General features: G+C 43.7%; 1 protein-coding gene and 1 non-coding gene across 2 annotated transcripts in view; both read right to left on the reverse strand.

Moving 5' to 3' along the window:
* NUP43 (nucleoporin 43) overlaps positions 1–21,487 on the reverse strand; it is a 59,251-nt gene extending 37,764 nt beyond the window's left edge. The window contains exons 1-4 of the mRNA XM_073627453.1: positions 21,230–21,487; positions 16,238–16,360; positions 13,141–13,218; positions 11,345–11,516 (exon numbers count right to left, since the gene is read on the reverse strand). Coding sequence (XP_073483554.1) covers positions 11,345–11,516; positions 13,141–13,218; positions 16,238–16,360; positions 21,230–21,349 — 493 coding nt within the window. The 5' untranslated portion in view covers positions 21,350–21,487. The remainder of the gene's footprint in view (positions 1–11,344; positions 11,517–13,140; positions 13,219–16,237; positions 16,361–21,229) is intronic.
* Positions 289–480, reverse strand: LOC141141790 (U2 spliceosomal RNA). Its single transcript, XR_012244235.1, has one exon. It is a non-coding gene; the product is annotated as a U2 spliceosomal RNA (small nuclear RNA).
* Positions 21,488–21,785: the final 298 nt, after the last annotated feature.

Raw genomic sequence — 21,785 nt, forward strand, 5'->3', positions numbered from 1 at the left:
TTAACTGCTAGATCACTTTAAAAAGCAGCCAATGTTTCTCGGGCTTATTGTTGTTACATGCGCGTGCCCGAGAAATGATCCGACAGTTCGCGCAGCTGCCCATAGAGTTTACCAGACACCAGACCATCTCTGATCGCCTCTATGATCTTGGGAGGACCAGAGCAACGTCATGACGTCACTTCTGGTCTAGGGTCGAAGTGAACAGTTTTTTTTTTTTTTCAAAGCCAAAAAGTCAAATGTTATTTTCATGTGGGCTTTTCTTTTCTGATTTTGGAAAACTGCATAAGAGAGGGGTGCACCGGTCCTGGTGGTACTACAATACCAGGTCGATGCGTGGAGTGGACAGAGCAAGCTCTTCTTCCATCTCCCTATTCTAAAAATCAATTAATATATGGTCCCCTCAGATAGAGGATATCTCAGATATTAAACTGATAAGAACAGATACTGCAATTGATCTTAGCCAAAAGGCTGAGAAGCGGCGATCACTTTTTTTTTTTTTTTTTTTGATCTTTTGCTTTTAAAAAGGTAGAGGAGAGATTTGGGTCTCATTGAACCCAGATCTTTCCATAAAGAGGAACTGTCATCCCTTATTTCTATTACAAAGGATGTTTACATTCCATGTAATAGGAATAAGGCCTCTTTCACACGAGGGATCCGTATGTCCGTTTTTCATCCTTCCGTTTTCGGATGAAAAACGGACATACATGTATCCCTATGGAGCGTCGGATGTCAGCGGTGACATGTCCGCTGACATCCGACCCGCTCCGATCCGAAAAGTGTAACGGAGGAAAACCCTACTTTTCCATCCGTTTTCGGATCAGATGACCACGGACACTACGGTCCGTCATCACCCGATCCCCCATAGGGGAGAGCGGTGCTCTGACAGGTCCGTCGCTGCACAGTGTGCAGCGATGGACCTGTCATCTTCCTGCTCAGCGGGGATTGGCGGAGCGATCCCCGCTGAGCAAGCGGGTGTTCACAGGGCGGATCATCACTGATCCGCCCCGTGTGAAAGAGCCCTAAAAGTGATCAAAGAAAAAAAAAAAAAGATTAAAAAGGTGGACAGTTTTATATAGTGGGTGAGGTTGAAAAAAAGACACAAGTCCATCCTATGTGTGTGATTGTATGTCAGTATTACATTGTATATCCCTGTATGTTACGGTCGTTCAGGTGCTTATCTAATTCTTTTTTGAAACTATCGATTCCCCCCGCTGAGACCATCACCTGTGGAAGGGAATTCCACATCCTTGCCGCTCTTACAGTAACGAACCCTCTACGTAGTTTAAGGTTAAACCTCTTTTCTTCTAATTTTAATGAGCGGCCACGTGTCTTGTTAAACTCCCTTCCGCAAAAAAGTTTGATCCCTATTGTGGGATCACCAGTACGGTATTTATAAATTGAAACCATATCCCCTCTCAAGTGTCTCTTCTCCAGAGAAAATACATTTCAGTGCTCGCAACCTTTCCTCATAACTAATATCCTCCAGACCCTTTATTAGTTTAGTTGCCCTTCTTTGTACTTGCTCCGTTTCCAGTACATTCTTCCTGAGGACTAGTGCCCAGAACTGGACAGCATACTCTAGGTGCGGCCGGACTAGTCTTGTAGAGCGGGAGAATTATCGTTTTATCTCTGGAGTTGATCCCCTTTTTAATGCATGCCAATATTCTGTTTGCTTTGTAAGCAGCAGCTTGGCATTGCATGCCATTGCTGAGTCTATCATCTACTAGGACCCCCAGGTCCTTTTCCATCCTAGATTCCCCCAGAGGTTCTCTCCCCAGTGAGTAGATTGGATTCATATTTTTGCCACCCAAATGCATTATTTAAAATTTTTCTACATTAATCCTCATTTGCCATGTAGTTGCCTATCCCAATAATTTGTTCCGATCTTTTTGCAAGGTTTCCACATCCTGCAGAGAAGTTATTGCCCTGCTTAGCTTAGTATCGTCCGCAAATACAGAGATTGAACTGTTTACCCCATCCTCCAGTTCGTTTATGAACAAATTAAATAGGATTGGTCCCAGCACAGAACCCTGGGGGACCCCACTACCCACCTCTGACCATTCCAAATATTCCCCATTTATCACCACCCTCTGAACTCGTCCTTGTAGCCAGTTTTCAACCCTTGTACTCACCCTATGGTCCATGCCAACGGACCTTATTTTGTACAGAAACGTTTATGGGAAACGGTGTCAAATGCTTTTGCAAAATCCAGATAAACCACGTCTACAGGCCTTCCTTTATCTAGATGGCAACTCACCTCCTCATAAAAGGTTAATAGATTGGTTTGGCAAGAACGATTCTTCATGAATTCATGCCGATTACTGCTAATGATACCTTTCTCGTTACTAAAATCTTGTAAATAGTCCCTTATCCCCTCCAAGAGCTTGCATACTATTGATGTTAGGCTAACTGGTCTGTAATTCCCAGGGAAGTATATTGGGCCTTTTTTAAATATTGGTGCTAAATTGGCTTTTCTCCAATCACCTGGTACCATTTCAGTCAGTAGACTGTCAGTAAAAATTAGGAACAATGGTCTGGCAATTACTTGACTGAGTTCCCAGAGTATCCTCGGATGCAAGTCATCTGGTCCCGTTGATTTATTAATGTTAAGTTTCCCAAGTCTAATTTTAATTCTGTCCCCTGTTAACCGCTTTATTATTTATACTATATATATATATATATATATATATATATATATATATATATATATATATATATATATATATATATATATATATATATATATATATATATATATATATATATATATATACACACACACACATATATACACACACACACACACACACACACACACATACACACTGGGGACGGAAAGTATTCAGACCCCCTTAAATTTTTCACTCTTTGTTATATTACAGCCATTTGCTAAAATCATTTAAGTTCATTTTTTTTCCTCATTAATGTACACACAGCACCCCATATTGACAGAAAAACACAGAATTGTTGACATTTTTGCAGATTTATTAAAAAAGAAAAACTGAAATATCACATGGTCCTAAGTATTCAGACCCTTTGCTGTGACACTCATATATTTAACTCAGGTGCTGTCCATTTCTTCTGATCATCCTTGAGATGGTTCTACACCAGGGGTCCTCAAACTTTTTAGACAGGGGGCCAGTTCACGGTCCCTCAGACTGTTGGGGGGCTGCACTATAGTTTAAAAAAAATATGAACTAATTCCTAAATTCCTATGCACACATCTTTTTTGTAGTGCAAAAGAATAAAAGAATGAATAATAAATAAATAATTATATATAGGGGATGGACAGGGGGACAGAGGGGATGGACAGGGGGACAGAGGGATGTACAGTGGGATGGACAGGGGGACAGGGGGATGTACAGGGGGACAGTGGGATGGACAGAGGGGGGGGGGGCAGAGGGATGGACAGGGGGACAGGGGGGGGGCAGTGGGGTGGACAGGGGGACAGAGGGGGTGACAGGGGGACAGAGGGGGGGACAGTGGGGTGGACAGAGGGGTGGACAGGGGGACAGAGGGGGGGACAGGGGGACAGAGGGGGGGACAGGGGGACAGAGGGGGGGACAGGGGGACAGAGGGGGGGACAGGGGGATGGACAGAGGGGTGGACAGTGGGGTGGACAGTGGGGTGGACAGTGGGGTGGACAGAGGGGTGGACAGGGGTCCTCACTTGTTAGTAGGCTGTTGCCTGAAGCCTCCGCTCTCACTGTCACTCTTCGCGCCTCCTGTCCCCGCGCGGGACTGTGCTGGAAACTACACTTTCCAGCATGCAGCGCGGCACACGGAGCCCTCCATTACTGGGGTGGGGGAGGCGGCTTGAGCGGAGTGGATATGCTCCCTGCCGAAGCCGAGCCGACCTGGCCCGAGCCTGTCGGGAATCCGGCCCTGTGTGGGGTGGGCCGGATAAATGTCCTCGGCGGGCCGCATGTGGCCCGCGGGCCGTAGTTTGAGGACCCCTGTTCTACACCTTCATTTGAGTCCAGCTGTGTTTGATTATACTGATTGGACTTAATTAGGAAAGCCACACACCTGTCTATATAAGACCTTACAGCTCACAATGCATGTCAGAGCAAATGAGAATCATGAGGTCAAAGGAACTGCCTGAAGAGCTCAGAGACAGAATTGTGGCAAGGCACAGATCAGGCCAAGGTTACAAAAAAAATTTCTGCTGCACTTAAGGTTCCTAAGAGCACAGTGGCCTCCATAATCCTTAAATGGAAGACGTTTGGGACGACCAGAACCCTTCCTAGAGCTGGCCGTCTGACCAAACTGAGCTATCGGGGGAGAAGAGCCTTGGTGAGAGAGGTAAAGAAGAACCCAAAGATCACTGTGGCTGAGCTCCAGAGATGCAGTCGGGAGATGGGAAGAAAGTTGTAGAAAGTCAACCATCGGGGCGTGGCCTGGAGCGGCATGGAATAGGACGCTGAGACGCTGAGCTCCGCCGGACATCTATCCTTTCCTGCATATCCTGCTGGCATCACTGCTCCCAGACGCCCCCAAAACACCACCCTACACAGGGCAATCGCTGGCATCATGTCGCCGCCAAAAAAAACGGCCACCACGACAGCCAAGCTCGACCAGTATCGCCATCAGGAGCGGGACTCCCCAGGCCAAGATGGCGGCGTCACGAGGAGAGAGGAGACGGCCGCAAATGCAGACACCACTAAGGTATTAGAAGCGATCACTGCCTGTCAGGAAGCTATTGCTGCGTGCCAATCCACCCTCACAGCCAGAATAGAGGAGGTTAAAGTGGATATTTCACTGGTGAGGCAGGACTTCCAGAAGCTCAGGGAGAGGGTCACAGAAACTAGAATCAGCATGGTGGAGGACTCCCTCCCCCCTCTTCAACACTCTAGCGAGGCCATGCAGGCACAGGTGAACCAGCTCCTACAAAAGCAAGATGACCTGGAAAATAGAATTCGGAGGTGCAACCTCAGATTCATAGGCCTCTCAGAGGGGGCAGAGGGAAGGGACCCAACGGAGTTCCTGGAAACTTTATTATGTGACACATACGGCAGAGCAGCATTCTCCACTACATTCACTGTTGAACGCGCACACCGCATGTCAGGCAGACCCCCACCGGTGGGTGCACCGCCTCGCACCTTCATCGCCAAATTCCTTAATTACAGGGACAGGGACACCATACTACGCCTCAGCCGTGAAAAAGGCAATATCCCCTTCGGCAATAAAATGATAGCTGTCTTCCCAGATTTTTCTGCAGATGTACAAAGAAAGCGCAAGACCTTTACAGAAGCGTAGCGTCGCCTACGCATTAAAAATATCAAATATGCAATGCTTTTCCCAGCCCGCCTGCGAGTGGAAGGAGAAGACAGAGCTCACTTCTTTGAGGATCCTGAAGCGGCCATTGCGTGGCTGGAGCGGAGAGATGCATAGAGATAAGTGCCTTAACTTTTAAATACCAAGCTCAATCTCTCACATTTTTCTTTTATTATTTTCTCTCCTTTTTGGTCGTTATGGTTTTTGCTTACCCTTTATTGGCGGATGACGCAGTCTAATTCTTGTCAGCGTGATGGGGCAATTGACTGCATATAGACATTGCTCTCTGTTATACTTGCCCCTGAGCGGTAAAAACTTAGCACACATGATTCATGAACATCGGGTGTCGGTAAGGCCCTCCGTGTATGTGTGCCGCTTGGATGGATATTGGTGCGACCTGGGCCAGTTAAGCCTACATGCTACCCCCTTCTTGCGGAGACATAACTGGGCAGAAAGTTTGTAGGATGCCACGACCCACAAAAAGTACGTCTGGTGTGAAAACCTGATCTTACACATTTTTTAGCTATACCTTTCCGGCGGAGGGAAGCAATTGGCTAATGGGCTCACTACAGCAAGTGGGCTCAGTTCTACACTATGCTTTGTTATGCAGCGAAGTTTCGCCCTACTATATCCAACCCAAGATGGACTACAACACTTGAAGACATACAGCATGCAGTTGTTGCCATCGTGGAGATGAGGTTTACTCTCTCTGGCATGGCAACACTAGTAATTTTTCTTATATTTTTTTGTTCTCCATACTCTTTTTGTAGGTTGGACAATGTTTATGCCATGTTGGCAGTTACAGGGGAAAGCCCGCACCGGTTGGGAAATGTGCTGGGCAGGGAGGGGGGGGATGTAATATATATTACATTGTAAGACGAAATCCCTATATTTGGTTCAGTATGCTAATTATACTTTGGTATCAGGATGTCGGAGGTGCAATGATACACCTAATTGTATACTTGACCATGTTGACTCTCAGAAAATATTTAGTGGCCGGTGGAAGTCATGGAGTTTCACATTCCAAATACCTCACCTCATGGCTGCTTTGACATTACTCACGTGGAATGTACGTGGAGTAAGAGACCCAATTAAAAGGTTGGCGGTATTTGCTCTACTTAAGCAGCAACGAGCAGACGTAATGGTTTTGGTAGAGAGACACATGCAGAGAGCTCAGTTCAAAGAGCACTCAAACGCCCCTGGTTGGGGTGGGCATACCATTCTGTGCACACCACACACTCTAGAGGAGTTTCAATTTTTATCGCCAAAAACACTCAGTTTGAGCTCCATGGCTTCGTATCAGATCCACAAGGTCGAAATTTTTTTTTAAAAAACAAAGCTGTATGGTGAAATGATTTTATTAATGGCATTCTATGTACCTCCACCATTTCAGACCTCCAGTCTAATAGAGGGATTTAATTTTATGGCCTTACACCCTAACGTGCCAGCGATGTGGTTGGGTGATTTCAACAATGTTTTGGACCCCACACTAGACAGAATGACCAGCTCCTCCCTATCTAACGCCCCTCAACATCAAACAAGATTTGCAAGACTGTTGCTAGATTTTAATCTGGTTGATACGTGGAGATGCAGGAATCCCTCGCTTCGGGCATATTCATGTTTCTCCACGTCCCACCAATCTATGTCTCGTATTGATTTAATATTAATCTCTAAAACACTCCTCCCCAGATTAATTGATGCAGGTTTCTCTCCCAGATCATTATCTGACCATTGCCCATATTGGGTCAAACTCTGCATCCATCATAATAGACCACCAGTCTCTTGGAGACTAAACCCTTTTTGGCTGACCCTTTTTCCAGCAGAGGACGACCTCTCCTCACATTGGACACAATTCTTTGAGACCAATGAGGGCTCAGAGTCCCCTCAGATAGTCTGGGAAGCATTCAAGAAACACGCTCGTATGATATTCACCACACACATTAACAAACTAAAGCGTTCCTCTGAGGCAGCTATCACTGCTGCCACTGAGAGTCTGCTTTCAGCAGAAAAGGAATTTGTAGAAGACCCCACTCCAGAGAAGGCAAATAATCTCAAACTTTGTTCTAGGGCCACTGATCAACTCTTGTACGAAAAATCTAAAAGAAAACTTTTTTTCCAAAAACAAAGGTTATTTGAGCAAGGGGAAAGAGCAGGTAAACTACTAGCCTATCTTGTACATAGCGAAGACAGACCCCCAGTTGTAATTTCGCTTTACTCCTCTGACGGTACTCTGATGACGGAACCGGCCCAAGTTATAACAATGTTTAGAGACTTTTTTACTACACTATATACTTCCAAGGCCCCAACTGATAATACTTTAATGGAAGCTTTCTTAGACGATATTACTATCCCCCGCCTAACGGAAGCTCAAATAGAGACCCTAGAGGCCCCATTGACAGCAGAAGAAATCACTAAAGCCATTGCGGAATTTCCCAAAGCTAAGGCCCCTGGATCCGATTGACTACCAGTGGATTTCTACTCCTCCCACTTAGAAATATTTATTCCTAGACTACTAAAACTGTACAACTCCATCTTCACTGACTCTGAATTGCCAGCTGCTATGCGAGAGGCTACAATAGTACTAATTCCCAAACCCGGTAAGGACCCGCACCTTCCGGAGTCCTACCGCCCCATCTCCTTGCTACAAGTGGATGTAAAAATAATTGCAAAAACCCTAGCTATGCGTCTAAATGCAGTCATCTTGTCTTTAATACATGAAGACCAGGCTGGTTTTATGCCAGGGCGAAACATCTTTTAATCTCCGTAGATTGTTTATCAATTTGCAAGCAACACATGACAATCCAGGGTCCAGAATAGTTGTGGCCTTGGATACAGCCAAGGCGTTCGACTCTGTCGAGTGGAAATATCTCTGGACCTGCCTAGCTAGATTTGGACTTGGTCCCAGATTTATAAAATGGGTCCAACTCCTCTATCAAAACCCAGTTACAAGAGTAGTGGCAAACGGCTGGCCATCTGATCAATTTCCCCTATCTAGAGGTACGCGACAAGGGTGCCCTCTATCGCCTTTATTATATGCCCTGGCAGCAGAGCCGTTGGCAATTGCAATACGGGCACACCCGGGTATAGTGGGACTTCGGAGGGGAGAGGTAGTGGAAAAAATCAGCACATACACGGACGATACTCTGCTATACCTGGATGACTCACAGGAATCCTTGCCAATAGCTTTGGACCTGATAAAACGCTTTGGAGTATTCTCTGGTCTAAGGATCAATTGGGATAAATCCCAAATACTTCCTTTAGATAGCTTCCCACTAAACAGAGATAGGGCCACACTCGCTTTGCAGAGAGTAGACAAAATAAAATACCTAGGAGTACAAACGACTCGGGATTCATCAGAATACATCACACTTAATATAACACCACTGATCGATATGATTAAGCAGAAAACCCAGATATGGGCGCGCCTTCCACTTGGAGTGACAGGCCGCATTAATTTATTAAAAATGGTCCTACTACCAAAAATTTTGTACATGATTTGGCACTCACCTGTATACCTGATACTCAGACACTTTAAAATTATGGAAACTCTACTTAAGCCATTTGTCTGGGTTAACACTAGGCACAAACTCTCTTGGCATAGGTTGAAGAACCCCACTGACCTTGCTGGACTGGCACTCCCTGACTTCAATATGTACGATCTCGCATCCCAACTCTCTCAAATTTTTCATATTGACAAAACAGACTGGAAAAGATTTTTATTTCTTGTATGCCCAAAATGGATACAACAGACTCTAGACCCATTATCAATGATGGGGGGGAGAGATGGAGAGGGTTTGGGGACAGACCGCAGGTCTTTACTATATCAATATAAGAAAATCTGGGATATAGCCTCCAAAAAACTTCACATTGAATCACCAAACATTTATACCCCCCTATGGCATAATGAGTCCCTCTCTGAGTTTAGACGCATGCAGGACACCGAGGTGGGGAGCTCTAGAGGAATAATATACTCGCTACACATAACAAATAATGGGAAATTGAAAACATTTGAAACTCTAAAATCTGAATTTGCATTACCTAACTCCATGTTTTTTTTTTTTAGGTACATACAACTAAGGCATGCTGTTTGTACACAATACCCCGCAGATGACCTTACCCCAAAAGATAACCCATTAATGGCTGCTATAAAATTCCCAGACCCCCAAAAAATGATCTCTCAATTTTATGCCATGTTAACAATACCACAGGCAACTGTTCAAGCCTATGCTTTGAAAACTAGATGGGAGGATGAAGTGGGTCCTATTGAGGATGATGAGTGGAGCGATGCACTAGATACATGTAAATTAGTATCCCCTAAAATATCAGACCAGCTCACACAGATTTTCATCACACACAAATCCTACCTCACGCCACTTAGGATTTCAAGATACAAAAGTAACCAATCTGCTACCTGCCTAATGTGTAACCAAGCCGTGGGCACCTTCTTCCACTTAATTTGGCAGTGCCCTAAGATCCAACAGTTTTGGTCCCAGGTAATAAAATTCTTGCACGATACTATGGGTTCGCCCATCACGCTACAACCAAAATCGTGCTTATTAGGAATTTTTCCTGATCCGGAACTTAACAAATTTATCAAAATATTTTTACATGAATCTCTCTTCTCGGCTCGCAAGGTAATAGCCAAAATATGGATGAGACCCACGCCACCAGAATTTTCACAATGGGTGTTAGAAATAAATAATTCTTTGCCATATAAAAAAATAATTTACTCCCATAGAGGATGCCCCGCTAAGTATGAAAAAGTGTGGGAGAGGTGGCTCAGTTCCCCGGATACCTGCATTGATAGGATCTAAATCACCCTGGCTTACGGGTCCTGCACTTGCGGTGTTCCTGTTTTCGATTGGGGTCCCTCTCCCACATCAGATTACAAAATGTGCTCATGCTGGGTAAATGGAGTCAAACATAATATAGCAGAATGTATAAGATACCAATGTGAATGTCTTACATGAAAATATACTAAAATAGGGGAAAAAAGTTTTTTTTTTTGTTTTATATTCAGTTCTATATATTGAATGTAATATACGTCAAGACTTTATACTGCATGTAATCTCCTTTATTTGTTCAATAAACAGAATTTTATAAGAAAAAAAAAAGAAAGTCAACCATCACTGCAGCCCTCCACCAGTCGGGGCTTTATGGCAGATTCTCTGGTCTGATGAGACCAAGATAGAACTTTTTGGCCTTAATTCTAAGCGGTATGTGTGGAGAAAACCAGGCACTGCTTATCACCTGTCCAATACAGTCCCAACAGTGAAGCATGGTGGTAGCAGCATCATGCTGTGGGGGTGTTTTTCAGCTGCAGGGACAGGACGACTGGTTGCAATCAAGGGAAAGATGAATGCGGCCAAGTACACGGATATCCTGCACGAAAACCTTCTCCAGAGTGCTCAGGACCTCAGACTGGGCCGAAGGTTTACCTTCCAACAAGACAATGACCCTAAGCTCACAGCTAAAATAACGAAGGAGTGGCTTCACAACAACTCTGTGACTGTTCTTGAATGGCCCAGCCAGAGCCCTGACTTAAACCCAATTGAGCATCTCTGGAGAGACCTAAAAATGGCTGTCCTCCAATGTTTACCATCCAACCTTACAGAACTGGAGAGGATCTGCAAGGAGGAATGGCGGAGGAACCCCATATCCAGGTGTGAAAAACTTATTGCATCTTTCCCAAAAAGACTCATGGCTGTATTAGATCAAAATGGTGCTTCTACTAAATACTGAGCAAAGGGTCTGAATACTTAGGACTATGTGATTTCAGTTTTTCTTTTTTTTAAAATCTGCAAAAATGTCAACATAGAGTGAAAGCAGAAAGCGTTGGGACTGTTGCAACCCCTACATTTTGGCATTAAACTGTACGTATCCTTCAAACTTAGGCAATTCAGGCTAAGCATATGGTTAAATGAAACATAAAGCAGACATTTCCTTTAGTGAAACAGTATGCCCAAGGGGAAGCTAATTATATAATCTAAATTCTGTGTCAATATTCAATTGCTCTAGCTACAACCCTTGTACTTGTCTCCTACTTGGTAAAGAGTCATATAACTTACCTATGGTTCTTACTATGTCTTTGCTGTCAGCTCTGAAAACATTTATTCGGCCATCCTCTCCAACAGACACAATTTCTGGACTGTTGCAAACAATACCAGTGCACGGTGCTCCTGTGCCATTTGAGTCAACATTTTGATGAGCGTGTTCCCACTTCTGTTTTTCTGATAATGTCTTGAGAAAAAAAAAAAAAAAGATATTGAACAAACAAATGCAAGGTTTTATTAAGAAGAGGAACTGCAGCCTGTTCACATAATTTGTAATAAAAACATATTTGCCATTCTGAAGCTTCCCTACAACCACTTTGCATATTATTTTACATATACTGTGATTCTGTACTTGCCAAATATGCTGCAGAAATCTCCCTCCACTGAGTCTGGTTGAATCCATTTTAACTGTGGGCAGCTGAAGCTGCTGCCTGTTCACTTCTGGATTTACACAGACACACCTCCAGCTCTGCAGCTCCAATTGGCCCTCTTATGACTTATCCCCCCTTCCCTTCCTGGCAAACTCTCACTAGAGTTTAGAGAGAGAGAGAGATGTGCATGATGTCATAAGCCTAGGATTTTTACAAGACAAGAAACATGAAGTGGGCTGTATAAGGTGTTTACTGGCAGAAAAAAAATATGATTTGCTATCCAAAGTTAAAACAACAAGAGTAGAAGATTTAATAGATGGAAAGATGAAAAAAAATGACTGAAGGTCCGCTTTAACTAATGAAATTTAGTCTAGCAAAACCTCAAACATATATTTTAATAGAAGCGGCCTAATCCTGACAGTTTCTGACATTGAACCATCTTAAAGAACTCAAGATAAGCATAACATTTCAGTGAGCATAAATCATGCCTACAGGGGGAAAGGGACATTAACCCTAGGTTCACCTGTACTTTCAAGTAATGGAATCTGGATTACCAGATAAAGAAATCCCCAACTGGATTGTTAGGATAAATTAATAGTATAAAAGAACTAAAAAAGGTAAAAAAAAAATTCCTCATTTTGGAGTAAGGGAGGGTATAACCCGTCAGATTTTCTTTTTTTTTTTTTGCACTAGCTGTGTCCCAATGAGGATATTTCCATTCACTTCCTGTCCCATAGCCACGACAGGAAGTGAGAGGAAATCCCTAGCTGTAATCAGGCTCATCACCATAACTAGGGTCCCCATTGCAAGATTTCCCCTCAATTCCTGTTCTGGTGATCTTTTTTCACTTTCACTCTCAATGATACCGGTAAAACAGGACAAAGAGAAAATGTGAATCTCCCTCAGATCTAGTGATCTGAATCACTTGCTGAGTCACAAACCCTGCACTAATAGAGATATATAGATATATATAGATATAGATATATATATATATATATATATATATATATATATATATATATATATATATATATATATATATATATATATCTATATCTATATCTATCTATATCTATATCTATCTATATATATATATATCTATATATATATATATATATATATATATATATCTTTCATTCTGGTCCTGACCAGTTATTGAGAAAAGCCCTACATTCTTCCTTCAAAACACAATAATAATAATTATATTTTTAAAAAGGCGACAAATATATGCTAATCTGACCTTTGCACTATGACCTAATGAGTTTAATTTGATTTTTCATTAGCTCTCTAAGATACAAAAAGGCTACAATACAGTCGCTGTAAATTAAATGAGCACTTCAAAAAATACAATGAAAGAGGATTAAAAAAAAAAAAAAAAAAAAAAAAAAAAAAAAAAAAGGAAATACAAAAAGAGCAAAACTACATCAGATGCAAGGTTACCTCATTTGTCTGATGGTGACGAAAGATTGTTACTTTTCCAGTTGATGATGCCGTCACAATTCTTTCTTGATCTAAAAACTTTAAAACAAATGAGGTCAGGTTAACTCTTTGGGTGACTATAAGCAACACTATATGGACATTGCCGATGATGAAATGAGCTAGGGCATCCTTTGAACTCCTCTCTAACCCCCCCAAAAAATCTTTTTTTTTTTTTTTTTTTTTTACTCCATTGAGCTGTGAGCTGAGTAATTCCCTCACTACAGCTCATGTAAACAAAGAGGCGGGCTACAGGACAGGAATAACCCAGCCCACAGATCATCTGAGTAGTTACATGCAAATAGAGCCGCCACTTAACCCTAGATGCAGCCAGTATGAATTCAACGTTGGCATTTCTGTCAAAACACAACAGTTCAGTGGGAGACATCGCTAAACTAACCTTGCATGGTTAGAACAGCGGCACCGACCGAAACTGACAGTTAGTGTTACCCGGCTTAAAGGCTACATTCACACTTGTGCAACTTGTCGTGCAACTTTGGACATCAAAGTTGCATGACAAGTTGTTTTCCAATGATAACCGGGCAATTTGATGTTTTCCTTCCACTGCTGCCTATCACTGATAAGCCCCTCCTCTGTCCCCCAGGTTCGTTAGAAACCCAGGCGTTCTCCTGGTGGCTCTCTCGGGGCTTCACGCGAGTCCAACATTTTCTTTCCTCCCGCTCCCTTCCGTCCTAGGAGGCCATTCGAGAGACACACGAGGCCCCAGCCGGGGAGCACTTTCGCTTTCTTCAACTAAAACATTGGATTGCTGCCCTGTGTCGCAAGTCCACCTTCCCATATCAAAAAACGTTCTTTGAACATGCGTGCCAACATGCCCCGGAGTCCCCTGACTTCATCTCAGCTATCTACGCATCTTTGAACGGACGCACGTCATCAGCATTCCTCTCCTACATGTCTCAATGGGAGCGGGACTTCCAATCCCAAATAGATGTAGAAGACTGGAGTAAGGCTTGGAAATCAATTGCAAAATGTTCTTTTAATACAAATACAATCAAAGTCGCGTATAAGGTTCTTTTGAGGATGTACTGGGTCCCTGCCCAGGTCACCAATGCTTACCCAGGACAGTAGTGACAGATGCTTTCATAACTGTGGGCAAAGGGGAGATGTCCTGCATACATGGTGGTCCTGCCCGAGACTGGTGGGGTTCTGGTCCAGGCTTTTTGGTCTGCTCCAGACCCTCTCCTATAACGGTCCACAGGGACGCAAAGTTGGCTCTATTGCATTGCCCGATTCCTGGCCTATACACACCCAAGCAGAAGCTGGCTACTTATCTTTTTATTTCCGCTAAACGGACCATAGCCCAGGCCTGGAAGACCCCGCATGTTGCCTTTCAAGGGGTGAAGTCACGTATGACTGCCTTGAAGCTCCATGAGCAGATGTCTAGCATCATGAACAACTCACGTACTAAATTTCTTAAAGTCTGGGAAGCTTGGATTTCCTATGAGCTTCCCTCACTTCAACTGGTTTGTTTGGGCCTTCGGTGACTGCTTCTGACGGCATATCCGAATCTGAGCTCTTTTTCCCCTTCCTTTCTCTCCTTCCTTCTCTAGACTCTGACTTTCCCTTACTCCCTGCTACCTTATTTCTGGTTCTTTTTTTCTCTCGTTCTAACAGATGTCAGCCCCTGGGGTTGGTCTCAGGAGTTGAGCCACCCTGGGATGTCCGTGAGTAGGCTGTGGTGCACGGACTCTTTATCCTTCAATATCATGCCTATTGCATGAAGGTTTAACTACGATTGATCTGCATGTATTCCTTTTGGATTCTACTGTAATACCTGATCATTCTTTAGCCCCTGCGCGGGTGACCTATATGCTTGCTTTCGATTTAACTTTTGGCATAAAACCAATAAATACATTGAAACAGAAAGTAAAAGTTACAAAAAAAACAAACTAGATATTTAATAAAGATACAAAGTGAACCCATCAAGACAGCTCTAGTAAATCATTTCAGTACTGCAGGCTCAATTTCTTGAAGGGATGATTATTTTTCAGAATGTGCACACCTCTGCAATGCACAGTGACTTGGTTTCAGCAGATTTCCATTGATCAGACAATGACAGGTTGTGCAGCCATCCTGACATGTTCCCAAAAGGAGCTCAGGGACACACAAAAAACAAAAACACACGGGCTATATAGAATCTACATATCTATAGCTACAAAAAAAAGAAAAAAAGAAAAAAAAAAAAAAAAAAAGAAGAAGGAATCCATTTCAGTGCTACTTATCAGGGAATTATTTTATGTCACATTTACTAAAACTGGTGCATTCAGAATTTTGTGCAGCTGTGCATGGTAGCCAATCAGCTTCTAACTTAAAGTGGAGTTCCACCCAAAAGTGGAACTTCCACTCATCGGATTCCTCCCCCCCCTCCAGTGTCACAGTTGACACCTTTCAGGGGGGAGGGGGGTGCAGATACCTGTATATTACAGATATCTGTACCCACTTCCGGCATAGATAGCCGCAGAATCTGCGGTTATTTACGCCACTTCCTGCCACTCCCCCCCCCCCCCCCGCTGTCTGCTGGGAAACACATGGGTCCCAGAGACAGCAGGGACCATCCGTATTGCGCTGCGCGACTTGCGCATGCGCAGTAGGGAACCGGGAAGTGAAGCCGCAAGCCTTCACTTCCTGATTCCCTTACCGAAGATGGAGGCGGCAGCACCCGAGAGACGGTTCAGCCTTGGGTGCCGACATCGCGGGCGCCCTGGACAGGTAAGTGTCCATGTTTTAAAAGTCAGCAGCTGCAGTATTTGTAGCTGCTGACTTTAAAAAAAAAAAATTTTAAAAGTTAGTTCAATTAAGCCTTTGCAATAAAACCTCGAAGACAAATGGTTTCTGTGTAGACCTGCACCAGATTTTGCAGACTCCAGTTTTAGTAAATCTATCCAGTTTCTATTTGTTTGTATTTTGTCACCTCCTGGGCAGCACAATAAATGGATGCTGGCATACCATGGCTTAGCCTTCACTGTGCTGTATAAAACTGTACTTTTTATTTCCCAAATACAGACTGAACAATCTGAACAAACTGTAGAAGTGACAATACCTGCAGGTCTGTTACATCGCCTTTGTGTCTGATCTCACACAACAATTTTATATCGGCTAAGTAATCTTCATCCATAGTAATTGTTCCAAACTCTCCAGTGGACCATATGGAAACTTTGTTTTCCTAAAACACAATTGAGAAAAGTTATGACCATAGAATCATATTATAACTAAGGGATCATTAGTAGATCAAATTTTCTTTATAGAAAACATATTCCCTATCAATATGCATATGGCATAAATATTACTCACCTTCGTCCACGAGCCAGTGCAATTTCTAAACTGGTTACTCTACAGCAACCTTTCCCAATCAAGGTTTTGCAGAACCCTAGGGTACCCCCCAGAAGTTGCTAGGGGAGCACTGAGCAATTTCTGCCTTTCAGATAAGTAAAATCGCTAACAAGTACCTTTTTAGCAAATCTGTAAGGTCTCATGCACACGGATTTACTTCAAAAACGCTGCCAGAAAAAAAAAAACAAAACAAAAAAAAACTTTAATCTTGTATATTTGCACGTGTTTAGGCTCGTATTTGCATGTGTTCATGAGTGTATTTATGCACATTTACAGGCACTTGGCATTTAAAAGAATATGAGCCGGGGGGGGGGGGCAGGATCCCCCACACCCTCGGACTGCTCTGTGGACTCGCCCGGCCCATCGGTTGTGTCTCTGGCCCCAACACACCCAGGATCAGGCCTATACAAAGCGCAAGCTCCCATCAAACTTCTGCATCTACTCATCCCTCCCCAAATTCTCAGAGGCAGCCCCGCTCCAGGGACCCCAGTTCCTGCAGAGGAGCAACAGGGACTTCTCTGTCCTATGCCCAAGCTGTCCACTTGCCAGCAATTGCTCACAAACCAGGAGATTCACATTCACCTGCTCCCTCTCCTTCATATACCCCAGCGTGGCATGAACCCTGGAACACCCACCAGCTGCCTGCGCCCTAATTCCCACCCGCAGTCCTGGTGGGACCATATCCTCCATCCTCTCCCCCTTATTGCCCCACACAGATGGGAGTACTTGCCCCCTTGCACCAAATGCTTCCCCCATGGCATTCCTACCTCCAAACTATGCCTACCAAAGAGGACGTTAAGCGGACAGAGTGGAGATGGCGGAGGAGGAGATCCAGGAAACTAAATTGGTGGTCCGCAACACACAGATCCAGGGATCTGACCACCATCTTCTTAGGGACATGCAGCGGCATGTTGAGGACTTAGACAATCGAGGGGCGCAGGAATAACATCAGAGTGCAAGGCTTTCCGGAACCTGATGGTCCAGAGGACCTCCAATCCACCTTGCAGACCCTGTTCAATGCTTTGCTGGGAGACCCTCCAACTAAGCATATTGAAATGGACAGAGCACACTGGGTCCTACGACCAAAAGGCTCAACCTCCAAACCTCCACTCTTAACCTTTGAAAGAGGACATTATGTGAAAAGCTCGCTCTCATCGCAAAGTGCTCTTCGAAGACACCCAGATCCAGCTCTACCCTGACCTTTCTTGGATTACCCTCCAGAAGCGCAGACTTCACCAACCCCTCTTGCGCACATTGCAAGAAAAATACATTATCGCTGGGGATTTCCTTTTAGCCCAGCAGCGAAGCATCAGGGTAAATCCACAATGTTGCATTATCCAGAAGATAAAGAATATCTTGCTACTTTCTGTGATGTCCTGGAAATACCCGTCCCTCAGCTCCCAGACTGGGCTCTTGTGTCTACACTACCTCCACCACCACCACCCACAGTATGGCAGAAGATCTCCCCACCTAAACGCTCCAGAGGTCCAGACACCCCTCGCAAGTCTACGAAACACAAGAACGGATGAAGGACTTGGGACCCGAGTAACCAGTGTCTGATTTGCTTGTTTGGTCCCCACTGACACTTAATTGCTTGCTACTAGCCATTAGTGGTTTTTTTGCAGAAATGTATCACCCTATGGACTATGATCACTATTTACAATTTGTTTGGTGTTATTTGTACTATTAGGCAGAGGTGCACTTTTATGTCTTTGTTCAATGCTAAACCACTATACTATATGGTGGTTTTCTTTGAAATCCCATCACAATTATAGGTGTTTAGTTTACACCTTCTATATTCTTGTGTTCACTTTTTTATGATTTTTTATCACTTAAAGCGGGGGTCCACCTATCTATGCTTTTTTTTTTTTTTTTTTTTTTTTTTGAGTTCATTCACAAACTTTTCTTCTCAGCATTACATACTCACATATTGTGTGTAATATGTCCGCCTGTGTCAGATTTCGTTGGAAAGAATAACTTATATTATTCACTGCAGGCGGTTTCCATCTTCATTGTGGGCATTTGAAGCCCACAAGCATTTATTTCCTGGATGTGGTGAATGCTGTGCTCCCAGCATTCACTGCTCGTTCCCGCACATGCTCAGTGGCATCCTGGGAAGCCTGAGACTAGCTCCCAGGAGTCTGGAGAGGCTAGAAACACGCCTACTCCCACGGGAGGAGAACCAGGAAGTGCAAAGAAGAATAGAAAAATAAAAGGTAATTACGGCGATTTAAATTTTTTTAAACTGCATGTCAGCATCTAGGCAAGGAAGAGAATACATACAGATATTGTTCAAAATTTGGGTGGAACTCCGCTTTAAGATTGCTTATATTGGCACTATTTACTAGTGGTACCATAAACCACCAGTAGGGGTTATGGTGTTTTTTGTAAACTTCATTTAGATATTTGGTACAGCTTACACTATCACACATCAGGACACCAAGGGATAACAACCCCCCCCCCCCCCCACACCTCCCCCTTCGCTGTAGCTGCTCATCCCATATAATCCTATAGGGAGCGCCATACCCCATTGTGAATAATCTTTAGCTGCAAATAGGTGCAGCTGCCAGCATCCTGTCATTATAGTGAATGAGGCCAGCGACCACCCCTAGTCGGAATGTAAAGTTCTAAACTTTAAAGCGTAACTAAAGGCAAAACTTTTTTTTTTGATACAGTGGAGAGGGATTAGAACACATTTTATGCTGTCTGTGACCTCGTTGGGTAGATTCACACTGTCTATTTGTCATGTTTACCATTTTCATTGAAAGTGAAAGTAGCAGAAAATCCCAAATGTTGGGTTAACACCAGAACAATAATAAAGGGGAAATCTTACAATAGGGATACTAGTTCTGGTGAAACCCTCGGAGTCCCTCACTTTAGAGAGTGATTTTCACTCACTTCCTGTGTTGGCTATGGGACAGGAAGTGAAAGGAAAGCTCCCCAATGGGACACAGGTAGCAAAAAAAAAAAAAAAAAAAAACCACACACACCACACACACAAGCAGATAGAAGTTATAACCCTTCCCTACTCTATCCAGAATGAAAAAAGTTTTGCCTTTAGCGACACAAGCCCATTCATTCACACTAGCATTAATCTGTATTATAGCGCACTTGTAAAATGCAGATCAACGCCTAGACACATAAAAAACAATTGTTTTCTATGTGTCCTATTCACACTACAATGCTGCAATGACCTGCGGTGGGTTAAAATGTAACAAGTAAGCATTTTAATGCAATGCATGTAGACATGTGTAAAATGCACGTCAGCGCAAGTAAAGAAAAGAAAAAAATTTGCCACGAGCACCCGTACCAGTGGCCATCTTTGAGAAATTAGAGAGTGAAAAGAGGAGCAGTGTATGCAGAGCAGGTGCTTTCTAGTCAGCATTGTTGTGCTAGACACCCTGGAGTAGATTTACTAAAACTGCTGCACTCAATTTTGTGCAGCTGTGCATGGTAGCCAGTTTCTAACTTCAGTTTGATCAATAAGGCTTTCACAATAAAACCTGGAAGCCGGTTGGTTTTATGTGCAGAGCTGCACTATGCAGTTTACCAAAAAAACTCTCCAAAAATGAATACATCTTCGTATTTACATCCATTTTCCCTGCATGTCAGTGTGAATTTAGCTTTATACTATTGACCGGTTTTCCCGATTTAAAAAAATGCAGGTAACTGCAATGACACACAATAGCTTTCCATGTGTCATGTTCACACCAGAAAGCTATTGATCCATGCATTCCATAGCATTGAAGGCCCATTCACAAGTGATGCATTCGGATGCAATTTTGACTGCACTTGAACTGTATATAGCCAGTCCAAAATAAAGGTAATCATATGGGCATAGTTCACATTAGTGCAGTAAAAAAAAAAAAAAAGTAGGAGAATGCAGCATGTTTCTGCACCGCAACACATCACAGTGCACATAGAAGCCCAGGGAATAAGAGAAGAAGGAAGTGACCTCACAGGCTAAATGCAGATAGAAAAAACACACATCAACTGCATGTAAATGCACAAAAAACAACACACAACATCAAATGCATGCATACGTGCAAGGAAAAAAACCCCACAGTGAATGTACAGATTCTAGTGTGAATGGGCTTTGCGATTTTATGCAACAGGTTTGCATAACACACACAAAAGGTGTCACAATGCACCTCTCAGGGCCCATTCACACCAGAACGCAGTGCAAGACAGCCGGCTTCCTGCAATACCCTTGCGGTCTACTGCAGGGGTTGTTACAACTTACCAACACCCCAAAACGCAATGCATTTGCCCGCACTGAATCGCGCGGTACTAAACAATGCGGTTGCACGTTTCAAAAAGAAGCGCATTCACTACTTTTGGCACAACGTGATTTCATCCCCAAGATCAATGGGGCTGAAATCACAACGCAAAGAACTGCGTGTGCAGCGCACAGGAACTGTACAGTGTTCCTGTGCGATTTACGTACAGCTGTAGTGTGAATGGACCCTTAGGAAACATGACAAAAATGTAACGCGCTGTAGGCTGGTTCTTGTGTGGGCCCATAGCCAGAATAATAATAATCACATGGCATCCATAAGCAGTATTGTGTTGTATTGCATTCCTCACTGATATTAGCTGGAAATGAAAAGATAAAGCGATGCTTATTTTTCTGGCCAGTCCCCATTATTGGTCAGTGTAGTGTGAAGGGTCCATGCTTGTGTTTATCACTGTCCATACTCACCTCATTGTCCCAGGAGCCCGCAGCGAACAGGTCCGGCTGCTGCAGAGAGGAGGCCGGCTCCGGGCGCCAGCGGGTCTTACTGATCTTCTGCGACACGAACTTGGCTTTAATGTTGTCCATGATGTGGAATCACAACTCTTCTCCCACACAGCACATGGAGCGCCAAATTCTGCCACAACTATGACAGGCCGACTTCTCTCTCTATTCTCCTGATTGGTGAAGCCATTCCCCACCTAGTTTCTGTCATACACTAGGGGACAAGATGACTGAGAATTGGCAGCAACTTATGTCTCCAGTACAATGGGAAAAACGACCGGTAAGGCGGCCATTTTGCCGTAACTTAAGCGCATCTTTATTATACAACAAGGCTTCTAGAAGATGGCTCTTGTACTATGGACAGGAAGATACGGAACGCTTTCGTAGATAGGCGGGGTTTTCAAATAGGTCGCGGTGTAATTTTATGTTGATGTATTGTCCATTTGGAAAAGAGTCGGCTCTGAGCATGGGGGACGGGGCGGGGCAGAATGCATCGCTCCCTGATTTTGAGGGACAGTCC

Source organism: Aquarana catesbeiana, linkage group LG04, assembly GCF_042186555.1.
Source record: "Aquarana catesbeiana isolate 2022-GZ linkage group LG04, ASM4218655v1, whole genome shotgun sequence".
NCBI classification, from domain to species: domain Eukaryota; kingdom Metazoa; phylum Chordata; class Amphibia; order Anura; family Ranidae; genus Aquarana; species Aquarana catesbeiana.